The 23525-nt window shown below is 43.7% G+C and overlaps 2 protein-coding genes across 3 annotated transcripts in view; one reads left to right on the top strand and one right to left on the bottom strand.

The window, feature by feature from the left end:
- Positions 1 to 3442: 3442 nt before the first annotated feature.
- Positions 3443 to 6784, bottom strand: LOC147011993 (vitelline membrane outer layer protein 1 homolog). Its single transcript, XM_085857990.1, has 3 exons — positions 6476 to 6784; positions 4755 to 4864; positions 3443 to 3782 (listed from the first exon to the last, which is right to left on the bottom strand). Exons 1-3 carry the CDS (start codon positions 6668 to 6670, stop codon positions 3485 to 3487), a joined length of 603 nt encoding a protein of 200 aa, XP_085714116.1. The 5' UTR covers positions 6671 to 6784; the 3' UTR covers positions 3443 to 3484.
- Positions 6785 to 8672: 1888 nt separating this feature from the next.
- LOC147011992 (uncharacterized) overlaps positions 8673 to 23525 on the top strand; it is a 51774-nt gene continuing 36921 nt past the window's right edge. Inside the window, exons 1-3 of one of the 2 annotated variants that reach the window (XM_085857988.1) lie at positions 8673 to 9115; positions 13210 to 13698; positions 18638 to 18793. In XM_085857988.1, coding sequence (XP_085714114.1) covers positions 13239 to 13698; positions 18638 to 18793 — 616 coding nt within the window. In that variant the 5' untranslated portion in view covers positions 8673 to 9115; positions 13210 to 13238. The remainder of the gene's footprint in view (positions 9116 to 13209; positions 13699 to 18637; positions 18794 to 23525) is intronic. The other variant, XM_085857989.1, reaches the window with a different exon arrangement.

The raw sequence follows: 23525 nt of genomic DNA, 5'->3' as shown, positions 1-23525 counted from the left end.
ACCCCAAAACGATGCATCACCACCTGAATGGGGCGTTCCCATTGGGCCCTGGCCACCTCACAGCCCGGCCGCCATGGCCGGAAGCGGCCTTACTGGTGAATCTGGGGAGACCCCACCGAGCCGTGGAATCGTCTCGCTCCGAACCCCATGATATGAATTGCCTTGCAACGAAATTCCGGGCTGTGCTCCGGTGACTGGCCAAGGGATGCGCTGGTCCCGCATGCCCACCCGGACACCCCCGGCACACTGCGGTTTGCGCCGATCAACGTGCTTGTCCCGTCCGTACGCCATGCGTTTCGAGCGATCCAGGCCGTACAGCATTCCTCAACTTGGTGGCAGCCGCATCAGGGCGGAGGTGCGGATGGATGTCTGCCATCCGCGGGAGACATTGGTGGCCACGGTGGCAAGCAAGAATCGATGGTAAGACGCCGTTGTGAACTAATGTGCAGACCTGAACAAATATGTACGCCATGCACGTCCCGTACAATGCAATGGTAAGATGCCATTTTAATCAGCGTGCAGATCAAAATGAAGATGTGTGCTATTCGTGCCCCGTTCTGTGTGATGATAAAATGCCATGGTAATCAGACCTGAATGAAGAGTTGCGCTATTCGTGCCCCGTACTGTACAATGATAAGTTGATTTATTTCAGGAATAAGAGGAAAAGAGTTGGAATGAAGATAGAGATATACTCACACCTAACTATGAGATCCACACAACGCACTTCGTCCCGTTTGACCCATGAGGCACGAGGAAAAAGGTCTAACTGCACGTATATTAATGAAATAACTGTCTGGGGACGACTGTATGAGAGATGCCATTGCCTTGGAGGCATGCGGTTTCCAGAACCGCAACAATATATTTAAGTACTATAAACATGCCTCTAAATTGTAAATGGGCTGGAGTTGCTGCGAGCCGTTCTGGCCAAGCAAGTGCAAGCAGCTCTGCACATCCATTTCAGGTGTTGACAAGGAAGCATGGAGTAAGATGTGAGATGGGACAAGCTATCCAAATGGAGGCTTATGTCAAGGCAATGACTAATGTTGTTGGTCCATCAACAATAGTTGGAGCCTCAAATGTGTGGAAGAGCCGTGTTCTTCCTCAAATCCGTAGCTGAAGCAAATAAGGTGATACAGAAAGGGATTGTTGTGGGAGGATTCTTCGTCCAAGTTGAACCGCTCTCAAGTCTTGGTACACGGATCACCTTGTTCAACATACCTCCTTTCATGGCCGATAATGTAGTTGTACCTTTCCTGGAGCGATTGTGAGTGCTAAGATCACCTATCAGGCCTGTGACTCTGGGTTATCATGAGCCTGCCCTACGTCATAGCCTGTCATTCAAAAGACAGGTCTCAATCGAGTTGAGAAATGGCATGGAATCTCTCTATCGAGTGCAGCCTGTGGCTGCTGGTTGCATCATTGGTTGGGACGCGGCTTTGCCGCTGATACAGTGTCCCCCTTACCAGTACACTGGTGCTCATTTTGCCGACCTCAGAAGGATGACAGGCTGAGTCAACCTCCTGGTGTATTTTTAATTCAGCGGCCAACAGGGCTTGAACTCAGGACCCTAGGATCCCAAGCCGCCACCCTAACCACGAAGCCAACACCAGGCTACGGCATGGAATGTGAAGGGATCCTTTGTTAATCCATTCAAAGAGAAGATTTATAAGATATTTTATGTGACAAATAACCCTGTTGTTTTGTATGTAATAAGCCTTGCACGATTAAGCCTTGTTGCGGAGCACGATATTTGCAAAATCCATAAAATAAATTTGACCTAAAAAATAATTGGCGGTTGAATTAAATGACAAAATATGCAACTCCTCTTCAAATTTCAAGCGAATTGGATGAAAGTTGAGGATTTTAGAAATTCCACCTAAGTTGTTGACCTTTGAAGGATGTTGACCTTTTGACCTCAAAAACAAAAGGCTTCTTCCTTATCACAAACTCTACCATGTGGTGAAGTTTCATGAAGATCGGTTTAAAATTGTGACCCGCCGGCGATAAACAAACAAACAGACAGACAAACCGAATAATAATAATATACTTGAAAAATCTTCGATTTTGCAACAATCAGACAGAAAGGGATGAAAACATAACTACCTTCACCTTCCGTGGTGGAGGTAATTAAAACTATCGTTGAAATTGGTGTCGTAATCCTGCTTTGACATTTTATTTATTTATTATACACCCGTAACTACCTCCGCAACCGAAGGAGCATGGAGGTTTTTTTTTTTCTCCCATATATGTTTGTCTGTTAGCAGGATAACTCAAAACGTCATGGACAGATACCAGGGTGTTCATGAATTATTAATGGATCACATGGTCTGGCAACCATATTGAATCTTTAAAGAAATTCTTTTTCTTGAACAGCTTCATCAATCGACTTGAAACGTCACAATTATGATCCAGTAGTCATGGGAAATATATGTTTAAAATTTCAACCTGATCAGACGCCTGTTCTGGCAGCCAGAATTATTTAATATTTTGAATCTGGGTTCAGGGATTGAAATTATACTTGGTACAAGTATGTACCATGATGTAATGATGTGGGCAAAAGAATATCTGGTGACGTCACAGAGTGCCCTTCTTGTTTGGCAGGATGTCATAATGGACACAAACAACAGGCATGAATAAGTTATGTAATGTGCTGGATCGGGTGATGTAATCGACACTGTGGTAAATGGTGGTAAAACCGGAAATAATTTATTTATATAACTTTCACAATTTTTATTTTATTTTAATTTAATTATCCTGTGTACTTGAACACTGTAATACACAAATTGCCCATCATAATACTTCCATGCACCTCCTGTTTCGCAGTACGTCGATTTAAACAAAGGTTCGCTGGTTAATGTATTACGGTGGTGTTTGGGACTGCTTCTGGACTACTTCAATCGCACTAAACTTTGGGATTCTTTTGAACGATTATTGAAATCATCATTTTATCAAAATTGAAGGAACACTTCATGGTGGGGGTATCGTGTTCTGTGAACTCTCTCGTTGAGCATTGCAAGTGGGAGACAGGTCCAAACCTAACGTCAATATTATTGGCAACGATTATGAAGAGATTTGCACAAATATGTTGTAGAATGTATTTTTCCCCCCCTTTGTTCACATGCTTTGCTGCGGGGTAGCATCATTGGCTGAGCACACGGCTGTTCCGCTCATACAATGCTCTCTGTGGGTTAGGGTAGGAATTTGGCAATGATGTCGGTGATAGCTCACCTACTCTTCGTGAAGGACACAATTCTCTACCGTCCTCTAACAAATACTGGCAGTTGGGACTCCAGGAATGTTGGAGCATTGTTTATGGAGGGAAGAGGAAAAGAGTAAATATTCCACCATATTGATATGTCATGAATAGATGGCGTCTTAAAAGGAATGCAGAACACACTATTTTGTGCATTTGTCCTTACATCAGACTTACAGCATGAGAACATTATTTCCAGTTCACTTTATTCTTTCTTCTTCACACCATCATTCATTTACAGCAGTAAAACTGGACATCATTAAGTGCTGTGTCATCTCTGATAACAAACCATTTTTCTATTTTAGTGCGCAGACCACAAATCGCCTTTGCACCACAATCTTCACTCCAAGATCCATATTCACCATCGGTTGTGCCCCGTCCTACAAGCGTTGAGTTATCTGAGCATTTGAAGTCAATGTTGTTGGCAGCGGTGTCATCTCTAAAAGCACCTTGTGGGGCTTGGACTCGCAGGCGGAATGCCGACAGGTGACCTCGTGGACACCATTGAGGCTGTGTCCAGGAACCCCAGCTGCACAACACACAGGATACAAGGACAATGTTGTGGTGTTAATCCAATTGATAATAAAACACTCTGTCATCAGTTTTAGTCGTGAGCACATCTTTTAGCGTTTCGACCCCCAAGGTGTCCTTCGTGAAGAACAGGCAAGATAGAGTTATCACCGGTATCCTGAACAAATTAAAAAATACTGCTCTAAAGGGGGCACTGCATCAGCGGCACAGGTGCTCCCCCAGAAATTTCTGACATAATACATAAGGAATAAACAGCGACGTGGAGAAACCGCAGTGGTGATTGAACGATCAGGATGAATTTGTTTATTTGTTAAATATTCATTTTCATCATGCCAGGTGTTGGCATCATGGTTATGGTGGTGGGTTTGGAATCCTGGGGTGCTGAGTTCAAATCCTGGTTAGCTGTTGAATTAATACCAAGTGGGGTTAACTTGGCCTGTCATCCTTCCGTGGTCGGCGAAATGAATGCCAGCTTGCTGGAATACTGGGTCGGAGTGGCAACCCGTCCAGGATTGTGCGCAGTAGCCAAGGAGACTGCTTCGGCAGCACCAATGCTCTGCACAGGATATGGTCCCAATGGATGGATTTTAATCAGACAATGATTCATTGCCCTTCATCCACACCTACAAACATCACATGAGCAGAAAGTGCTGAAGACATCAGTATCATTTGAAAGACTTCCATGAATCAGTCTACGCTGTTTTCTCGTTATTATGTTGATTCAAGATCTTTTCCCTTTTTGATCAAAAACAAATCAAATAATGTAAATTATCCTCATGACTTACGATGTCAGAACACAGCCCTGTAGCATCCCGAGTCACTCACTCTTGTTTCGTTGTATTGTATCATATATCTCATGTTTCCCTCTCTCCGTTATTACCCAAAACACATGAAGCGAAAATCACTCCCACCCCCATCAAGCACCTCCACTACACCAAAAGCAACAATAAGTTTGAAAAACTGTACGTACTCTCCAGAATCTGACATTATGTTGACAAACTTTTTTCTTTCCGACTTGCAGATCAAGGTGATACCATTGAGAGCAGTATCATCATGGAAAATACCTTGGTCGGGATGTACCTTGGAAGAGAAAGAGAGACAATAAGACCCACATGTGTATAATCACAGATACCATGTACATTTGTCCATTGTTTTCTCAAGTCCTTGCATTACATGTAAAAGTACAGTCTGATGATGTGATTGTCCTGCATGTGATTTATTCACAAGCTCCATCCACGATGAGTGTTAGATTCATGTCAATAGAAAAACTTTAATTAAATATATAAAAGTAATTAACTTGACAAGGTGTAGTTTGCTCACACCAAGGTACATCGCTGTGTCAAGTTACAGCTATCAGGTAGAAATTGGTTCTGAAGATCTGTAGCACTTAACGGAAGAAGTTAAACTAATACCGACAGACTGGACACCCAGTTTAACTTCCATCCCATGGACGGCACACACAATGATGAATCACCCTGCCTGTAAAACACCGGGACAGCAGTTTGTAGCTGGGTCGGGATTCAAACCCAAGCTAGACAGCGAGATGTGAGTGTGCGTACCTCTCGGCCATCCTATCAGCCCAATGTGTAGTGAAGGGACACACTCAAAATGCCATGATTTTTCATTGCTGTAAACCGACTTGTTCATCATTTCCTTGCTACATCGTTTTTCTCCATCCATACAATTCCCTGAAAAACCGATACCACCAACCTACAAGTATACCACCAACCTACAACTATACGACCAACCTATAACTATGCCACCAACCTACAACTATACCACCAACCTATAACTATACCACCAACCTATAACTATACAACCAACCCACAACTATACCACCAACCTACATTCTACCACCAACCTACAACTACACCACCAACCTACAACTATACGACCAACCTATAACTATACCACCAACCTATAACTATACCATCCATTGGGACCATACTCTGTGCAGAGCGTTGGTGCTGCTTAAGCAGTCTCCTTGGCTATTGGGCACAATCCTAGACCGGTCGCCACTCCGACACAGTATTCCAGCAAGCTGGCATTCATTTCACAGACCTCGGAAGGAAGACAGGCCGAGTCAACCCCACCTGGTATTAATTCAACAGGGAGTGGGGTTTTAAATCAGGTTCATAGCATCCCAAACCCACCTCTCTAACCATAAAGTAAACCAGGCATATAACTACACCACCAACCTAGAACTATCCTACCAACCTATAACTACACCACCAACCCACTACGATACTACCAATCCACAACTACACTACCAACCCACAACTACACTACCAACCTACAACGACACTACCAACCTACAACTTTCCTACCAACCTATAACTACACCTAAAACCTACAACTATCCTACCAACCTGTAATACACCACCAACCTACAACTACACCACCAACATACAACTATACTACCAACCAACTACGATACTACCAACCTACAACTACACCACCAACCTACAACGGTACAGTCAACCCATAACTGTGATACTAACCTACAACTATACAACCAACCAACAACTATACTACGAACCTATAAATATACGATGGACCTATAACTATTTTACGAACCTATAACTACACCATGAACCTGGAACTATACTCCGAACCTTTAGGTATACGATGAACCTATAACGCTCCAAGAAAGCCTGGTTCATTAAAAAGAATAGGAATAAGAAAGCCCACCTTGAGCATGAACCCTTTGGCCTTTGAACCAAATGGACACCGATCTACAAAACGCCAAGTGCCCCATTTGCCACCGTTGCTGACTGAAATCATGCGTGTTCGACGACGGTCCACCTGCAGTGTTCGGGTGGCATCACACAAGAGTGCGAGAGAAAGAAACAGCAGGAAAGACACAGAATGGGACGTCCTGGCCATCTGTGGTGAACAGGTTGGAGTGGGATCGGTAAGAAGAAATTGATGCTCCACAGACTCAAGACGCAGCCTTTCGCAAGCTCGATCCTGGGTATCTCACAATTACCCCCCACCGTCTACACATGCTTTTAAGTCTGTCACCCCCACCACACGACCCTTGTCTAGCACGCCCCTCTCACTCATCATGAGCCCACAAGTCCGTTTGATTGGTGGAGCAACGCCCCCTCCCACTTGTCTCTTTGGAACGGTCCTCCACCTTTCTTGAGCTGGCGAGAGCATGGTTTCCCCACGCAGAATCACACTTCGTGGTCTACCCAAACGCTAAAAAAAATAATATGAAGGACAGACTGGAGGTGAGAACATGAAATGAGGTTTTAAAGGGATGGTGGTTTTGGACACACACATTGTGGAGGGTGAATGATGTCTGTCTACAGTTAAAGCAACGCACATCAAATTAACCACAAATACATTTAAAACGAAGATAACTGAACTATGCCAATGTGTACCCCTACAAGGCATTTCCACAACAATACATACGACTGAGCAGTGGTGTGTGTGTGTGTTTCCTCCATAACTCCAAAACCATGAAACTTATCAGCCTGAAACTTTGCATGCATACTCAGGGAACTCCAAGGGAGTGCATGAGTGAAAATCGGTGATTGGATTAATTAAAACACCCCTTTTGAACATAATTAATGGCCTTCTTTAATTAGATCCTTCATCGTGCGCATCCTCGGCCACCTTGCTTTTCCTCGAGCCGCATCCTCGGTTACCTCGTTGGGGTCTTCATTCGCCATATTTTTTTTTTGGCCTGCTCAACCATGCCTTGACTTGGAACAGGCCACATTGATTTCTTAATGATAAAATTTTCTTTTTTCACTTTCCTCACTCATATTATCGAACGCTTGATCATCATACCAACAAATCGCTGGATACACTGCAATGCTTATAAATGCCCGGAGACGCCAGCATTTGTGGCTTTATTTCATTTCCGCACATGCCATAACCTCGAGAATCTATTAAACTAAGCTGAATTACAAAATTTAAACTCCAGAATTGAACTTAGCAGCAGTTCCGAAACTAAAGATGTTTTCATTTGTCCAATTTGGACATAGTTTGATATTTTGGGGGTCTCCGGGAGTTGTGTGTTTTAATATGATGGATCGGCGGTCGCTAATCGCTTGCCAAGTGAGTCAATCCTTATCAACCGTTGTGTTGGAGTGCTGAAGCCACTCGGCGAGCACTCTACATTATTCAAACTGTCACTACCTGTGTGTGTTTCACTACACGCTCTGTCCACCTCGAACGAGGGACTCATTAGCGTCCATCTTCAGGCCAACACAAGCAGCACACAATTCATTTTGCTGATGTTTGCTGATGTTGCTGATGCTGCGATATTTGAAGGTTAAATCAATCCTTTCTGATTGTATGCTTCTGAAGATGGGGGAGAGCCGACAAGTAATATAATCTCCCTTTTGGGCGCAGAGAAATCTCGATAAGAAAACGGACACATTCGGCATCACGTATAACGGTCGCTGGTTCGGTACACCGCACTCTATGGATACAAAATGGCTTCCGAATGCAAGTTAGCACCACTCCGAGTGTTGAGGGACAACGTGGGTTTGGAGGCGGTGGTTGGCACCCGCCGATACATGTCACGTTCCAAACTCGAAGACGCGGTCAAATTGCCATTATCTTTGTGTACGTAATAAATATATACGGAGAATAAATATACACGGTGTCATTGGAGAATTTCTTCATGAAACAAAGCGGATATGTCATCAATTTGTCCCGAGGTTATGTGTGTTTTAAATATCTATATTCGGTATGGAATAATGTATTTGTTAATATGCTCTCGCCTTGAAGCAGTATTCCTACTTCACTTAGTGCCTATTTGAAGTCCATGATGGTATAGTTAGTGGTAGATAGAGCCTTCAACTGTGAGCACGTTGCTTTTTTTTCCGCCGCAATACTTCCTCCAACTGAGAAACAGAAATGTATTTTGAGTTTGTTTGTGCCAAGCTTCTGCGAATATGTATCCTTAAAAATTTTGGAAACACTTTTTTTTTTCAAATAAAAAATGGAGGGAACACTGAAGAGGAAGAAGAGGAAGAGAAGAAGAGGCGGAAGAAGTCGAAGAAGAAGAAGAAGAAGAAGAAGAAGAAGAAGAAGAAGCAGAAGAAGAAGAAGAAGAAGAAGAAGAAGAAGAAGAGGAGGAGGAACGTCGTGCAGTGTGTTGTGTTTGACGACCGTTTGCACGTTTTGCACTGTGTTTTGAATTACAGGTCGGCGCTGCGAGCATTGACCTTCATTCTGGGATCTGGTGCAAGTTTGGCCTTGCACGACAACCAACTACAGTGGGACTTGTTGCAGTGATTATCACGCGTCTGATGGAACCGAATGTGTTGTGATAAAGAGGCCTGAACTAGCGGAACGATCCATAATTGTGTAAGTTCTGCTTTTCAATCGAATGTCAAATGAATGTTAAAGTTCTATTGATTCCATTTTATACCGAGAACACACGAACCGATCACATGATTTTTTTGACCACATCTCCCATCCTCGTCTGCAACATAAGCAGCGTGAATGGAAACCTTGGGGAGTCTTACATGAGGTTGCGTCCGTGTGTGAAAAGGAGTCTGAGTCATTCTATTGTTTTATGAAAATCCCGATATTGTGACACGATGAGCCACAATCCGATGTGTTCTCGCTTATCCTCCCTTTTATATCATTAGTGAGCCACCATTGATTCACTCCTCCTCTCCTTTATAGCTGCAGAAGGCCTCGCTTACCCCTCCTCTCCCTCGCCCGATCCTCTCACCCTCCCTCTCTCTCACCCTCCTCACCCTCTCACCCTCACACCTCTCTCTCTCTCCCTCTCCCTCTCTCTCCATCCTCACCCTCACACACACCCTCCCTCTCCCATCCTCACCCTCACACCCTCACACCTCTCTCTCTCCCTCTCTCTCCATCCTCACCCTCACACACACCCTCCCTCTCCCATCCTCACCCTCACACCTCTCTCTCTCCCTCTCTCTCCATCCTCACCCTCACACACACCCTCCCTCTCCCATCCTCACCCTCACACACACCCTCCCTCTCCCATCCTCACCCTCACACCCTCACACCTCTCTCTCTCCCTCTCTCTCCATCCTCACCCTCACACACACCCTCCCTCTCCCATCCTCACCCTCACACCCTCACACCTCTCTCTCTCCCTCTCCCTCTCCATCCTCACCCTCACACACACCCTGCCTCTCCCATCCTCACCCTCACACCCTCACACCCCTCTCTCTCCCTCTCCCTCTCTCTCCATCCTCACCCTCACACACACCCTCCCTCTCCCATCCTCACCCTCACACCCTCACACCCTCTCTCTCCCTCTCCCTCTCTCTCCATCCTCACCCTCACACACACCCTCCCTCTCCCATCCTCACCCTCACACCCTCACACCTCTCTCTCTCCCTCTCTCTCCATCCTCACCCTCACACACACCCTCCCTCTCCCATCCTCACCCTCACACCCTCACACCTCTCTCTCTCCCTCTCCCTCTCTCTCCATCCTCACCCTCACACACACCCTCCCTCTCCCATCCTCACCCTCACACCCTCACACCTCTCTCTCTCCCTCTCCCTCTCCATCCTCACCCTCACACACACCCTCCCTCTCCCATCCTCACCCTCACACCCTCACACCTCTCTCTCTCCCTCTCCCTCTCTCTCCATCCTCACCCTCACACACACCCTCCCTCTCCCATCCTCACCCTCACAGCCTCTCTCTCGCCCTCTTCCTCTCTCGTCCTCACCCGCCCTCTCGGTTTCCACCCCCCCCACCGCTGGACCGCTGCAATCTTGTACATGTTGTAGTAGTAACTGCTGAAATCTCGTTGTCCGTGTTCTTCCCGACATCTTTGTTCTTTATTGCTTTCACATATCTTTCTCCTTTTCTATTTTGTTGTATCTCTTTCTTTTTTTTGCACAATTCTTTATTTGTTTTGTTTTTTTCCATCATTCTCTTTATTCATTCTTATTGTTGCTTTTTCTTATCTTTCATCTCTTTTCCTTTCTATTCCTCTCTTTCATTATCTATTTCTCTGAGGCAGTGATCGTCATTATTATTTAGAGGAGGGGGGCACTTTTGCCGATAAGACATCAGTATGAGAGCTGGCACATCGCCCTCAAGACTCCAGAATGGCTGCTATTAGACTCCACCTCCACGCCCTCTTTTTTTTTAAAAATCATTATTATTTATTATATATATATATATATATATATATATATATATATATATATATATATATATATATATATATATATATATATATATATATATATTTCTGTTGTGGTTGCTGGGCTGCAAGCATAATTGTTTGCGTCCTGCCATCTACTGATGTGACGTTAATTTTATGCATCACATTGGAACACTCATTTGAAAGCATTTATGACAGATTATGGTGGGACGTTTTCACATTGTGTATCATCGGCCGCGCGTCAGGGGCCACACTTTAGGCCACCAGGGGCTGCCAGTGGCTCGCAGGTCGTGCATTGAAGAACAGGGCTCCAAGGAGAAGTGAATTATTGCAGCAATTTTTCTGTAAGGCTCACTTCGCTGCACCTGGATAGATTTGAGAGTGGTGCAGTAGTGACTGAAACCCAAATCCTATCCAGGTTCCTCCTGATGACTTGATCTTTGCTCTTTACTTCTTTGGGTTCCTTCTTGGTCTTCCATTTTATCTCTCTCTCTCTGTCTCTGTCTCTCTCTCTCTCTCCCTCCCTTACGCGCTCTCTCTTTCTTTCTCTATATCTCTCTTTCTCTCTCTCGTTCTCTCTCTTTCTATATATATATATATATATATATATATATATATATATATATAATCTCGTGTAAATTATTTTCGTGCCATTGGGGTGGCTCAGACAAAGGAGGTCACATCATAATGTTTGTCTCAACCACGTGGGCATATCAGATGTCCCCCAATTTGTTGTGGCAGAAGACCCTGTCCACGCACACATTCCATATATCTTCTCTCCACTCATTTTTCCATCCCTTTCATCCACTGTTTAATACATTATGGATTTATGAACAACAAAGTGTGCAATGCACATGAAAAGTCAAGATACAATAAGACAGCTGGGGTTGTTTTAGCTGCCTGCCTGCCTGCCTCCACCAGCCTGCCTAACAAAGGCAGGTTGTCCTGCCTCCCCACAAGGGCATTACTTATGTAAAGTCAAAAGCGTCTTTCCTCCCCTCCCCCCTTCTTTTAAGATTTTAAAAATTATTATTATTATTATCATAATCGGAGTGAGGTTCATGGAAGAGTGAGATATTACTGACAGTGGGACAAACGTCAAGAGAATGAACGAACAGGAAAAGAGGAGAGGGAGAAGGGGAGGAAACAGAAATTAGTAAGTAAAATGGTCGTTCAGAAAGATTAATGGGGGTAAATAAAGATCAGAGAACAGAATTGGAGATGGTGGTACATTGCTTGCTTGAAGCCCTGGAGGGAAGAGTGAGACAGAACAGCTTTGGGAAGGTGGTTCCACAGATGTGAGACATGAGGAATGAAAGAGTTGAGGTGTGAAGTCAGCCGTGATTTTGGAAACAAGGTATGTCGGATAGCTCTATGTTTTATTACTAATGCATTCTATAATTCTTTTCCTTATGTTTATTTCAGGAAAGAATTGTTTGAGTGAATTAAATTCACTTTTTTTTTTTTTACCTCTGCCACCGAAGATGGGCCAAGGTTATGTTTTTACCCCTATCTGTCTATGAACAGGATATCTCAAAATCTGCACTGATTTGGACGAAACTAGATGGACTGGTTGGGTGTGTGATCAGGACAAAATGATTAGATTTTGGTGAAGATCTGAATCTGGATGCAAGAATTTTTTTCAGTTATTCTTCACCATTGAGAGATCGGACCACAAACGATATAAAGCAGTTTATCTCAAAAAGTTGTGGACATATTTGGGTGAAACTTTGTGGACAGGTTGGGTGTGTGACAAGGACGAATTGATTAGATTTTGTTGAAGATCCGGATCCACATCCGAGAACTTTTTCATTTTTAAAGTGATTCTTCACTGGTCATTGAGAGATGGGGCCAAAAACAATATATCGCATGTTATTTCAAAAAGTTGTTGACAGGTTATGACAAAACAAGGTGCATGAGTTGGATAGGAGACAAAACCAAGCCAATTAAATTTTTGTTCATGTCCGGATGCAGATCTGGCCTTTCGGTAGGATACAAAACGTCAACTGTTCAGCCTGGTGGTGGTATGCGCTCTACTGAGTCCTGTTCTAATTACCTCTACCACTGAAAGTGAAGGAGGTTATGTTTTCACCCCTTTCTGTCTGTTTGTTTGTCTCTGTTTGCAAGCAGGATATCTCAAAAAGTTGTGGATAGATCTGGATGAAATTGTGGACAGGTTCAGTGTGTGACAAGGACGAACTGATTAGATTTTGGTGAAGATCCGAATCCGGATCCAGATCTGATGATTTTTTTAAAAGTGATTCTTTACCATAATATTTTTCCCTGGCCGCAGTTTCTGACAGCTGTCACTGCTGAGAAGGCATGGCGTGCGGATTGGTTCTGGATCCAAGGCAAGACTTCCCGGCCTGGCTGTCAACCCAAGGTGTCAACTCCCACGTAGCACAGGCCGTGGAGCGGGAGTTGGGGATTGGAGATTACGAGGCTCTGCTTGCTTGTGCAGAGAGTGCTCAGGTTCGCTCCGAGTTGTTCGTTCTGGCACGGGAGCGCCTTTCCTTTGCCACATATGCCGTTCTGAGACGTGCAATAGAAGGTTTGGCCTCCCGGCGTTCTGATGCTGTGGACGTAGCCCAGGGTTTGGAAGCTCTGGGTCTTCAACCGTTCCTGAGTGGCCTATTGGACTCCATGGTGGTTTTGCTAACCAGTGTAAGTCAGGACCTTTCACACTCTGCACAGAGACTCAGGTCTCTTGAGCCAACGCTCTATGGGGAAGTAGCCGAGGCCACCAGCAGTCTCTCTCAGGGATATGCAGTTTCAGATCCAGGTGAGAGTCCACTATTTTGCTATTTATCAATTGATTAAACACCAAGTAGCCCAAATTTAATTTTTTTTTAATCTCTGTGTTGTTTTTGCTTGCTTCTCAGACATTTCTCATCTTTTGAGGAATGTTTGTAGTCTATCGAGCACAGATGTTCTCCAGTATTATTTAAAATACAGTCAGGCCCAAAAGTTTGCATACACTTGAGCAGAATACAGTTGTCTTCCATTTATACCTCTTTTTCTCTACAATAATCATTCTTTATTGTATTCCTAGAACAATTTCCATTCCGATAGCAATTTGAACCATTCTCCCTTATTTCTAGCAAAGGTTTCTGCAACTTTTGTACTTTGGATGATTTTATTCACAGTTTAATTCATGATGTGACAAAAATAGCGGGTCAAAAGTTTACATACAGCACACTCTAATATTGTCTAAGACTTTGTTGTATGGCCTTTAACCTTTAGAACTTCAGTCAATCTTGCAGGATAACCATCAATCAGCTTCTTACAATTCTCTGAAGGTATTTTAACCCATTCTTCTTAACAGTGTTGGTAGAGTTCAATCAAATTGGTGGGTTTCCTCTTTTGCACTCTCTTTTTCAATTCCATCCACAAATTCTCCATTGAATTTAAGTCTGGGCTTTGAACTGGCCATTCCAAAATATCAAACTTGTTCTGCTGAAACCATCTAGCAACCAACTTGAAAGTATGCTTTGGGTCGTTGTCATGTTGGAAGGTCCAGCGACGTCTGAGGTTCAGCTTTCGAGTGGACTGCTTCAGGTTCCCTTGGAAAATTTCCAAGTAGTCTTCCTTATTCATGGTGCCATCTATCTTATACAGTGCTCCTGGACTACGAGCAGCAAAACATCCCCACAGCATGATGCTGCCACCACCATGCTTCATCGTGGGTATTGTGTTCTTCGGTTTGAAGGCCTCTCCCTTCTCTCGCCAGATGTACTTGTGGTCTTTGTGGCCAAAAAGTTTGATCTTGGTTTCATCAGACCAAAGGACACTCCGCCTGAAGCCTCTATCTTTGTCCTTGTGCTTTCTTGCATATTTCAGCCTGGTTTCGCAGTGGCGTTTTTGAAGGAGGGGCTTCCTTCGTGCTCTATTTTGTCCGTTTCGGTGCAGTACCTTCTGGATGGTGGACAGTGACACCTTCGTCCCTGAAGCCTCCAATTCTTGGCACAGGTGTTTCTTGGTAGTTTTGGGGTTGAAGCGCACCTTTCTGACCAATGCTCTCTCATCAGTTGGTGTCAACTTGGACTTGCGGCCTGATCTTGGAAGGATCTTGGTTGTCCCGAGGTCCCTATACTAATGCACAATCATCTGGACAGATGACCGTGGCACTTCCAGTTGCCTAGATATGGCCCCTAGAGAAGTCCCTGATTTGTGCAACTGGATAATGCTCTTCCTCAGGTCTTGAGAGTATTCTTTTGCCTTCCCCATGCTGACTCAAGTGGAAATAGGGCCTGAATAGGAAACCTAGGCCCTTTATACAGCCATGGGAGCACTAGCTGACCTATTGCATAACAATTATAATCCGCAGAGAGTGGGGGACACAATACAAGTGACAGAACGCCATTTCCGAACATTCTAGGTCTTTCGAAAGCCAATCATACAGCAAGTCACCTTGGTGTATGTAAACTTTAGACTCGCTATTTTTGGCACATCATGAATTAAACTGTGAATAAAATCATCCAAAGTACAAAAGTTGCAGAAACCCTTGATAGAAACAAGGGAGAATGGTTGAAATTGTTCTAGAAATGGAAAGAATTATGATTATTGTAAAGAAAAGAGGTATAAATGGAAGTCAACTGTATTCTGCTCGAGTGTATGCAAACTTTTGGACCCCACTGTACCTATTTCCATATTTTGAGTGTAGACTCACCCGTTCATGTCTTATCGTCATCATCATCGTCATCATAAAATTACCATATTTGGAGCCAGTATTTTGTTTTGTTTTGTTTTGTTTTGATGATGTTTTCTTTTTTCATTTCAAATACGTCTTTTCCATTTCCAAAACCCTCCTCTAACAATTTGAATCCCACAGCGTAATTAAAAAAAAAAACAAGACAATTCGATGCACAAGGAATACCATTGATACATGGCGTACGAGGACGACTAACACTCTCTAAAAACACAGACAGACAAACAAAATAACAAGCCGGTAGGCGACATGGGTGTCGCTATATAATTGCCTACTAGTCATACAGTTTTTGCCAGATCGAGCTGAAATTTTTTGGCAAAGAGGTTGATTATAGTGCGCATAAAAGCGCGGAAGCCGATTTTTTGATTTTCGGAAAAAAAAAAAACGTTCGGATTTTTTTCAAAAGATTCAAAGTCCCGTTGCTCGGCAACGGTTTTGTCCATAGCAATGGTGCTCAAAAGCATACAACTAGATCCTGGTATGAACCTACCAGTCAAGTTTCATCAAAATCGGTTGACTCCTCTGGCCTCCAGAGCTGTCCATTACATACAAACAGACAGACATAGACAGACGGAAAACCTGAGAATAACGGTAGTCTAGCGGTCACCCAACAGATGTGCACTGTTATAATATTCTGTACAGACTGCCACGTTTGTGTACTTCCTATGTAGATGAGCATACATGGACATCATAATGAAGACTTATTTACTTTAAAGTGCCATGGATCCAGTTTGCATTTTTTCTCTGCTTGCCGTTTATAATTTCGTTTTAATTTCATCATGTCCTGTGTTTGTGTCTCCCTGTTGGTAAAATGCATTGTCCATGGGCAACCCATGGAGGATTTTGGACTTGAGAGAAAAATTGTATTTTCGACTTTCAAATCAAATTTCCCTTTGACTGGGCTCTCTAGAGATTGTTTTAATGGAGTTTTATTTAATATCTAGTGGCAGAAATCGACGGAGAGATTCACAGTGATTCTCGTCGAAAGCAGCTGCGATATTACTTGTGCATAGAATTGTTGTGTATTTTTTTTTATCTTATTTACTTTTTCTGAATTCAATACTTTGTGGGAACAAAATCTGTGGAAAATCTCCCCAAATCAGGCAATATATTGAATATTTTATTAATAATTCGACCAAATCTTGACCTTTTCCTTTATTTACTGCAGTCTGTTATTTTTTCCTGTGTTGGATTCAGTTTTCCATCCACTTTCCGTGATCATGAAAAATCGCTCCACATGCTCTTCACAGTGTGTTCGCCCTCACTGAAGCAGTGTCTTGGCAAAGGTTGTGCTGGGTGGTTTGCCATTTGTTTTCCCGTCAGTCAGTCAGTCAGTCAGGGCAGGAATTTGGAATTTGTTTAGGGTGCTGGCGACAACTTGCTTACTTTGCCAAGGACACCATGGCATCTTTTCTTTATAACAAACATCTACCTTGCAACTTTTATTCTTTTTCATTTAATTTTCACTTTTTGTTAGTAGATAGCCTACTTGCTGCCTTTGGCGTTTGTCTCCCGTAAGCCCTGTTGGCTTTGCAGGTCAGCTTTTATTTATTTATTTACCTATTGCTCTTCAGTCTAAAATGCATGTTGTAGCTTGCGATGGATCTTATGGCCCGTGGTTAGAAGGAAACACCCACACAATCCATTTCACCCGGGCAAGCCTAGTGCAGTTGAAGCAAGAAGTATTTCCATTTTTTGATGATGATGAGCCTTTAATGGCCGCAATTCTTCCCATTACGTTGGGTTTGCCGGGGAAGGTGTTTGGCTCGAGTCTTTCACGAATCTGCTGGACCAGCCTGATGTTCGATGAAGTAGGTTGGAGCAGCAATTTGGAATGGTCTTTGTGCTGGCAATATATCACCTCCTCTTCGCGAAGGACACCGTGGGATCTTGAACGTCCACCAACTAATGCTGTCAGGTGGGACTCAGTTTAATGTCCATCTGAGTGACGGCGCACACATTGATCCTTTGCCTCGCATGATAAACACCAGCATGACAGTGAAGAACTGGACCACCAATTTGAACCCAGGTTTGATGGCCATTCTGAACATAAGAAAATACAAGTTGAGATGCATTCAAAGTCCACCTCCCCCATGCCAAATAAATAACATATCCTCCAGCACGACATAGCTGTGGTGCCTTTGGTGCCTCATGATGCCGCTTTGCAGCACATGGAGATTGCATTGGGAGGGAGTGGTGTACAATAATGGATTGATTTAATTGTGTAATTAAAATAAGTAAATAAAAATCATAAAATAATTAATTTATTAATCAATTGGCTAAAGTATACCTAAACCACCACTGTTTAGTCCAAATATGTAACTTTTTTGAAAATTAATGAAGTAATTAATATAAAATTTAAATACTGAATTGATTAATCCATAAATCAAGAATGCTCTTTGTAGCCAAATCCCTTAGTCATTGTTGTGTCCAAATATCAACTTCCTATCTCTCAGGGTGCCAGAGATATTGCCCAGATGAGAAAGAAAACAAATAATTAATAAATCGAAAATAATAATTAAATAATACATCAATTAATTGATAAAATAAAAAAATACACTTTTTGCCAAAGTACTTGTTTCACTATTGTGTCTAAATTTAAGCTTTCTCGCTCAAAGGATGGCAGAGATATTGCCCGGACAAACAAACATGAAAACAAGGAAAACAGACGGAGTGAAAACTTGAGTGCGCCCTTTTAGCAGCTCGCGATGACAATGTGCACATTGCCTGGGGATGGAATAGGGAGGGGCGGTGTACGTCATTGGTGGTGGTGGTGGTAGTGGTGGTGGTGGAGAAAGGGCAATATTTGGTGAAATAAAAAGGTGGTAGAAGGTAAACTATTATTAATTTCAACCTTTTATCGTCAAATTAGATCTTGCTTCTCGTCTTGTATACAGAGTACATTGTTATAATTTGCCTCCTGTTATCTTGTGTTGACAACCAGGTAAGCATGTTGTGGAGTTCTTTATTTGAGAACAGCAAGTAACCTTTTAATACTGTATGTGATACGTAGGGGTAACAACTGGGCCAGAAGATATGTATCGATACGACATGGTCGAGGAAGAAGAGGATGAAAGTTTGGTTGACCAAAAGCCACCTGCAAATTATGCTGAAGTGTGCAATGAGATCGGTGCGGTTGAGCAACAGATTCCAGAGGCATCTTTGAATGGTATGTGGAGATTTTTGGATACAATGACATACTGAGACAGTTGCAGCAAAACTGAAATATTTACTGATATTTGAAATCTGTTCTATATATATATATATATATATATATATATATATATATATATATATATATATATATATATATATATATATATATATATATATATATATATATATATATATATATATATATATATATATATATATATATATATATATATATATATATATATATATATATATATATATATATATATATATATATATATATATATATATATATATATACATACATACATCAGATGCACCTCCTGACTGTTCTGTTGAGCATCGCCGTGGATTATGTCTCACACGGTAAAACGGCATAATCCACACAGAACAACCATCCGTCTGCCACCCAGACAATTGTTCCTGCTAATGCAAACCATTGAAGCAGAAGGCACGTGATGTGATCGGTGGGAAAATCGAAACATGAGTGTGCCGAGCACTCCACCGATCCTCATTGGACATGGTGCTTGACGCGTGAATTACAGAAGTGGATTGTGCAGTAAGGTTTCAGTCACAAGTGGATGGAAAACTTGCTGTGTTACCCTGATGATGCCCCAATGAGGGCGAAACCGGTCGGTAACTGCACTCATTCACTTGTGACAGCTTCTGACGTAAATAAATAAATTGCATTTCACATCGTTATAATGGCGATGCGAGATGCTCTCTTCCAGGAGCTGCAGACATGGCTCTGTGTTATGACTGATGTCACAGCTTTCTGCTTCGGTCGGAGAACGGGTTTACGTCCAAAAAAAAAAAATCCAGTCGTTGGTGAATTCACATTCGATCAGGGTTCGGTTAAAAATTTGTCCAGCTGGATGCATCATTAACATACAACTGCAATACAATATCTGTCAGCCTCGGTGGTGTGTGTAATGGCTATTGCGTTGTTTTTTTTATCTTGCCAAAACGAAGTTTTTGCAAGATATGTTAGTTTTGTTTTGTTTTTTTAAACGAATAAGCACTGATAAAAAATATCCGTGCCCACTTATACCATGAAAATGGTACAAAAGTGTTTGGGGAAGAATCGGACTGCAGTGTAATCCACCGGACGAAGAACATGCCTTCCACGGCTTTGGCGACGCTGTATACCCACCCTCTACCCCATGGGTGTAATTTTATCGTTGCCGTTGGCTAAATACTAGTTCATCCACCATTTGATTGTTGCCGTTGGCTAATACTAGCTCATCCGCCTCGTGTCAAGGGATTCACTACCCCTCTTGGATGCCTGCGTTGCCACAAACCGGACCTATCTGGATGGATGTTTTTCAGGAGACACTATCTCCTTACTGGATGGCTGTTGGCTCCTGAAGGAAGCTCGTCTGCCCTTTCTCAGGTGTTGTTTTTAGTCCTGGCAGGGTGTCACAGTCACCCTCCTCACTCACAAAGCCAGTGAGTGGTGTTCGTTTTGTCACCAACAACCAGACCATGCGGCAGGTGGTCCGCTCCGAGTCTGGGAGGTCGGTAGTTCAAACCCCTGTTGTCATACCAAAGACTTAAAAATGATGTGTGCTGCTTCCTTGCTTGATGCTCAGCATTTGAAAGGGATAGAGCATGAACGAACAACAATATGTTGGGAATAATAGCACAGGCTTTGATGTGCCGAATAGCCGCCTCCTGTGTCCAAGTTCCTTTTCGGGAACTCCTATTATTACTGAGGTGTGACTGTGTCGCTGTTGCAGTGCTCCTGCATGTTCGGGCAGGAATTCGGAATTTGGCCATTGTTGCCCACATTGGCCAATTCTTTTTGAAAGGCACAGCAAGATTTAGACCTTTATAGGTCACCAGCTTAACATCCATCTGAAGGATGGTGCATTCATGAAAGTAATGCCCTTCCTGCGAAGTACTCGTCTCATTTCCTCATCTGATTGAGAATCAAACACCAGCACATTTTGTGATTTTTGATTAATGGAATGTTACACATGCATACTTCACGACCAAAGATAATTCCCGACTAATCCAAGGCTCTTGCGCTGAGAGGTCTGTACAGTCTTCTTTAAATGTTTTAGCACATTTGATTTTGGCTGTGTATGTTCAACAACCAAGTGGTTTGAGAATTGGGGAGATGGGTGGGAGGGATTTTAACTTGATCATTTTTTTTTGCACAGTCCGTGTGCAAATTTTTTTTTTTTAATTCCCCATGCCTTTTGAAAAAAAGCAGGGGGTGGAGGGACACGGGGGTGGAGCGGTGGATATTGTACAGTTGGGCAGAAAAAAACGGTTAGGCAGAAATTCACCAGACTTTGTAGTTATGATCACCACGTGGCAAGAAGGTTCAAGAGGAATGTAATTTTGGCCCTGTCACCTGTGGCGTGGTCAAAATGTTATATAGTGAAAAATGCAATTACGGGCACATTTTAAAACATTTTTGATAAAATTTGCACAGCACTGTACCGTATCTGCAATCAACATTGGGCGACAGATGAAATATGTCAAAAGAAAAAAAATGGATTTGACCCCCGGTTCATGTCCCAAAGGGTGGGGCCAAAATGGGGAAAAAATGTAACCCAAAATTTGAAATTGGGTCATTCTGGGTGGAACTTTTTTTCTCTTTCAACTTTGTTTTAGGTGAGAAGTGTGGGAAATTGTGATGGTGTGACATCGACTTCCCTCTCGAAATATATATATATATATATATATATATATATATATATATATATATATATATATATATATATATATATATATATATATATTGTTGCGGTCTTCGCGCCCGGGCGTGCGAACGGCCACGTAACTCGAATCCGCGGCACGTCGCCCACCGGACGGACAATCCAGTCGTGACCCTCTCGGACTAACGCCGGGAACCAGTCACGGTGGACCTTTCGGTCTCACCGCGATCGAGCCAATCAGCCCCCGCGTGGGGATAGGGTTGCTCGCCAAATTCGAACTACCTAAGTACCCACGCTGAGGGTAGACCGGGCGATCGCACTCGCCGCAGGTCGACTTCGGACACGGGCCACTTAAGCGACCCGTTCCGTACTATCAGAATAACCGAGCGGTGTTATCGTCGACCTCGACGGTTCGACACTATCGGGCGTACTCAGCCCACTACCAACCCTTTACGTGAAGCAAGATGGGGGTTCAATGGGGAAAAGACGAAGCGAAGCGGGAAACAGTTCAACAATAAAGCACATTTATTCGCGGCACACGGGAAGCACACAAATACAATTCCACCAAATGCACACAAAAAAGAAAACACAATTCCATTTACACAAAAAGCAAACATAAAAGTGAAAACACAGTGCAGAGCTAATACCGACTACCGAGCACACGGCAACACTTATACAATTCTACTTCACAGACGGCGCCGACAACACATACCCAAAACCAAGGAAAAGAAATACCCCAAGAATGAGGTAGGCCTGGGGCCGAGACCGGGTCGGGCCTACGGTCTGGGTGATGAGACGCGGAGCGGCGATGGCCCCGCAACCCGCGGGCCTCGTGGACAGTGCCTGGCAGGGGTGGGAACGGGCCCCCTTGGTCGCACTATCTCAGCGCGGGGGAAACAGGAGGGGGTTGCTGATGCTCGGGGTATAGAGGATCTTTATTATCCCTGGTGTGCGTCTCCACCTCGGCCAGGTCGCGCTGCCGGCCTCCCTCGGGCGTGCAGCTCCTGGCACCGACGCGAGCACCCCCTCCCTCGTCCGACTCTCTTCAGCTTCTCCAGCCACTGCAGGCTTCGGGCTCCAGACTTCCACACTCTTCTCTCTCTTCTCCGACTCCTTCTCGTTCTCGTTCTCCTTCTCCTTCTCGTTCTCCTTCTCTCTTTTTCTGACTCCTTCTCGTTCTCGTTTGCGGCTCTCTTCTGACTGCGACTCTCTTCTGACTGACGAACACCGTCCTTTTATCCCCCCGTAACTTCGCCTTGACCCCTCCCTTTGACCTTCACCTCGCCTCCCCATTGGCCCGAGAAAAAGTGGGCGTGAAGGCTTTGATCCACAAATTTGCATATATCGACGCCCTGGGGGCGGGGCCAATTCCCGCCCTCGCTCACCGATTGGACGGCAAAAAGTGGGCGTGTGTCGTTTTTGATCCGTTTTTGAAGCAGAAAATCCGTGATTTTGTACACGCTGTTCGACGCGCGTTCTGCATGAGTCCAACACCGGTACCCACAGCGGGCAAGAACGGTGGCGATGCTACGGTGGCGAGGTGTGACGGGAAGGTCGTGGCGGTTGTGGTGAAGCGGTGGTTGTGGTTGGTGGTTGATGTTGTGGTTGTGATCATGGCGGTTGGTCCAAAATAAAGATAGTGAAAGAAAACGGCTATCCTGAAGAGTCGCAGCACGTATAAATGACATGTATTCCCACTAGACAACGGGTTTGGGCCTAACTACACATGCACTTACCGAGATACCTCACCTAAGGGACCTGAATGGTGGTTTGCGAATCTGGTAACCACAACACTACCCCCTTCCCTTTTTACAGACTCGTCCCGAGTCGACAAATTTTCGTGTGCCATCATGTGTAGTTTTCCCCTAGTACATTTTACCTACGGATCCCTGAGTGCGACATTCATGGTATTCGTGTCCCCAAAATAAATAACCTGAGGGCTGCGTAACTACCTAAACAAACTCACTCACACGGACGACTTAAATAAAATTGCCGGCGCTTAAGACATACATGCCGGGGCGCACTCATATTTACAGTACATCTTACCTTAACTTACAAATTTTACACTAAACCATG

Source organism: Eptatretus burgeri, chromosome 15 (genome assembly GCF_056783735.1).
Source record: "Eptatretus burgeri isolate ZD-2024b chromosome 15, Ebu_testis_v1, whole genome shotgun sequence".
In the NCBI taxonomy this organism is placed as follows: domain Eukaryota; kingdom Metazoa; phylum Chordata; class Myxini; order Myxiniformes; family Myxinidae; genus Eptatretus; species Eptatretus burgeri.
The sequence above is the reverse complement of the archived record's forward strand: the minus strand, read 5'-3'. Positions and strand labels throughout refer to the sequence as shown.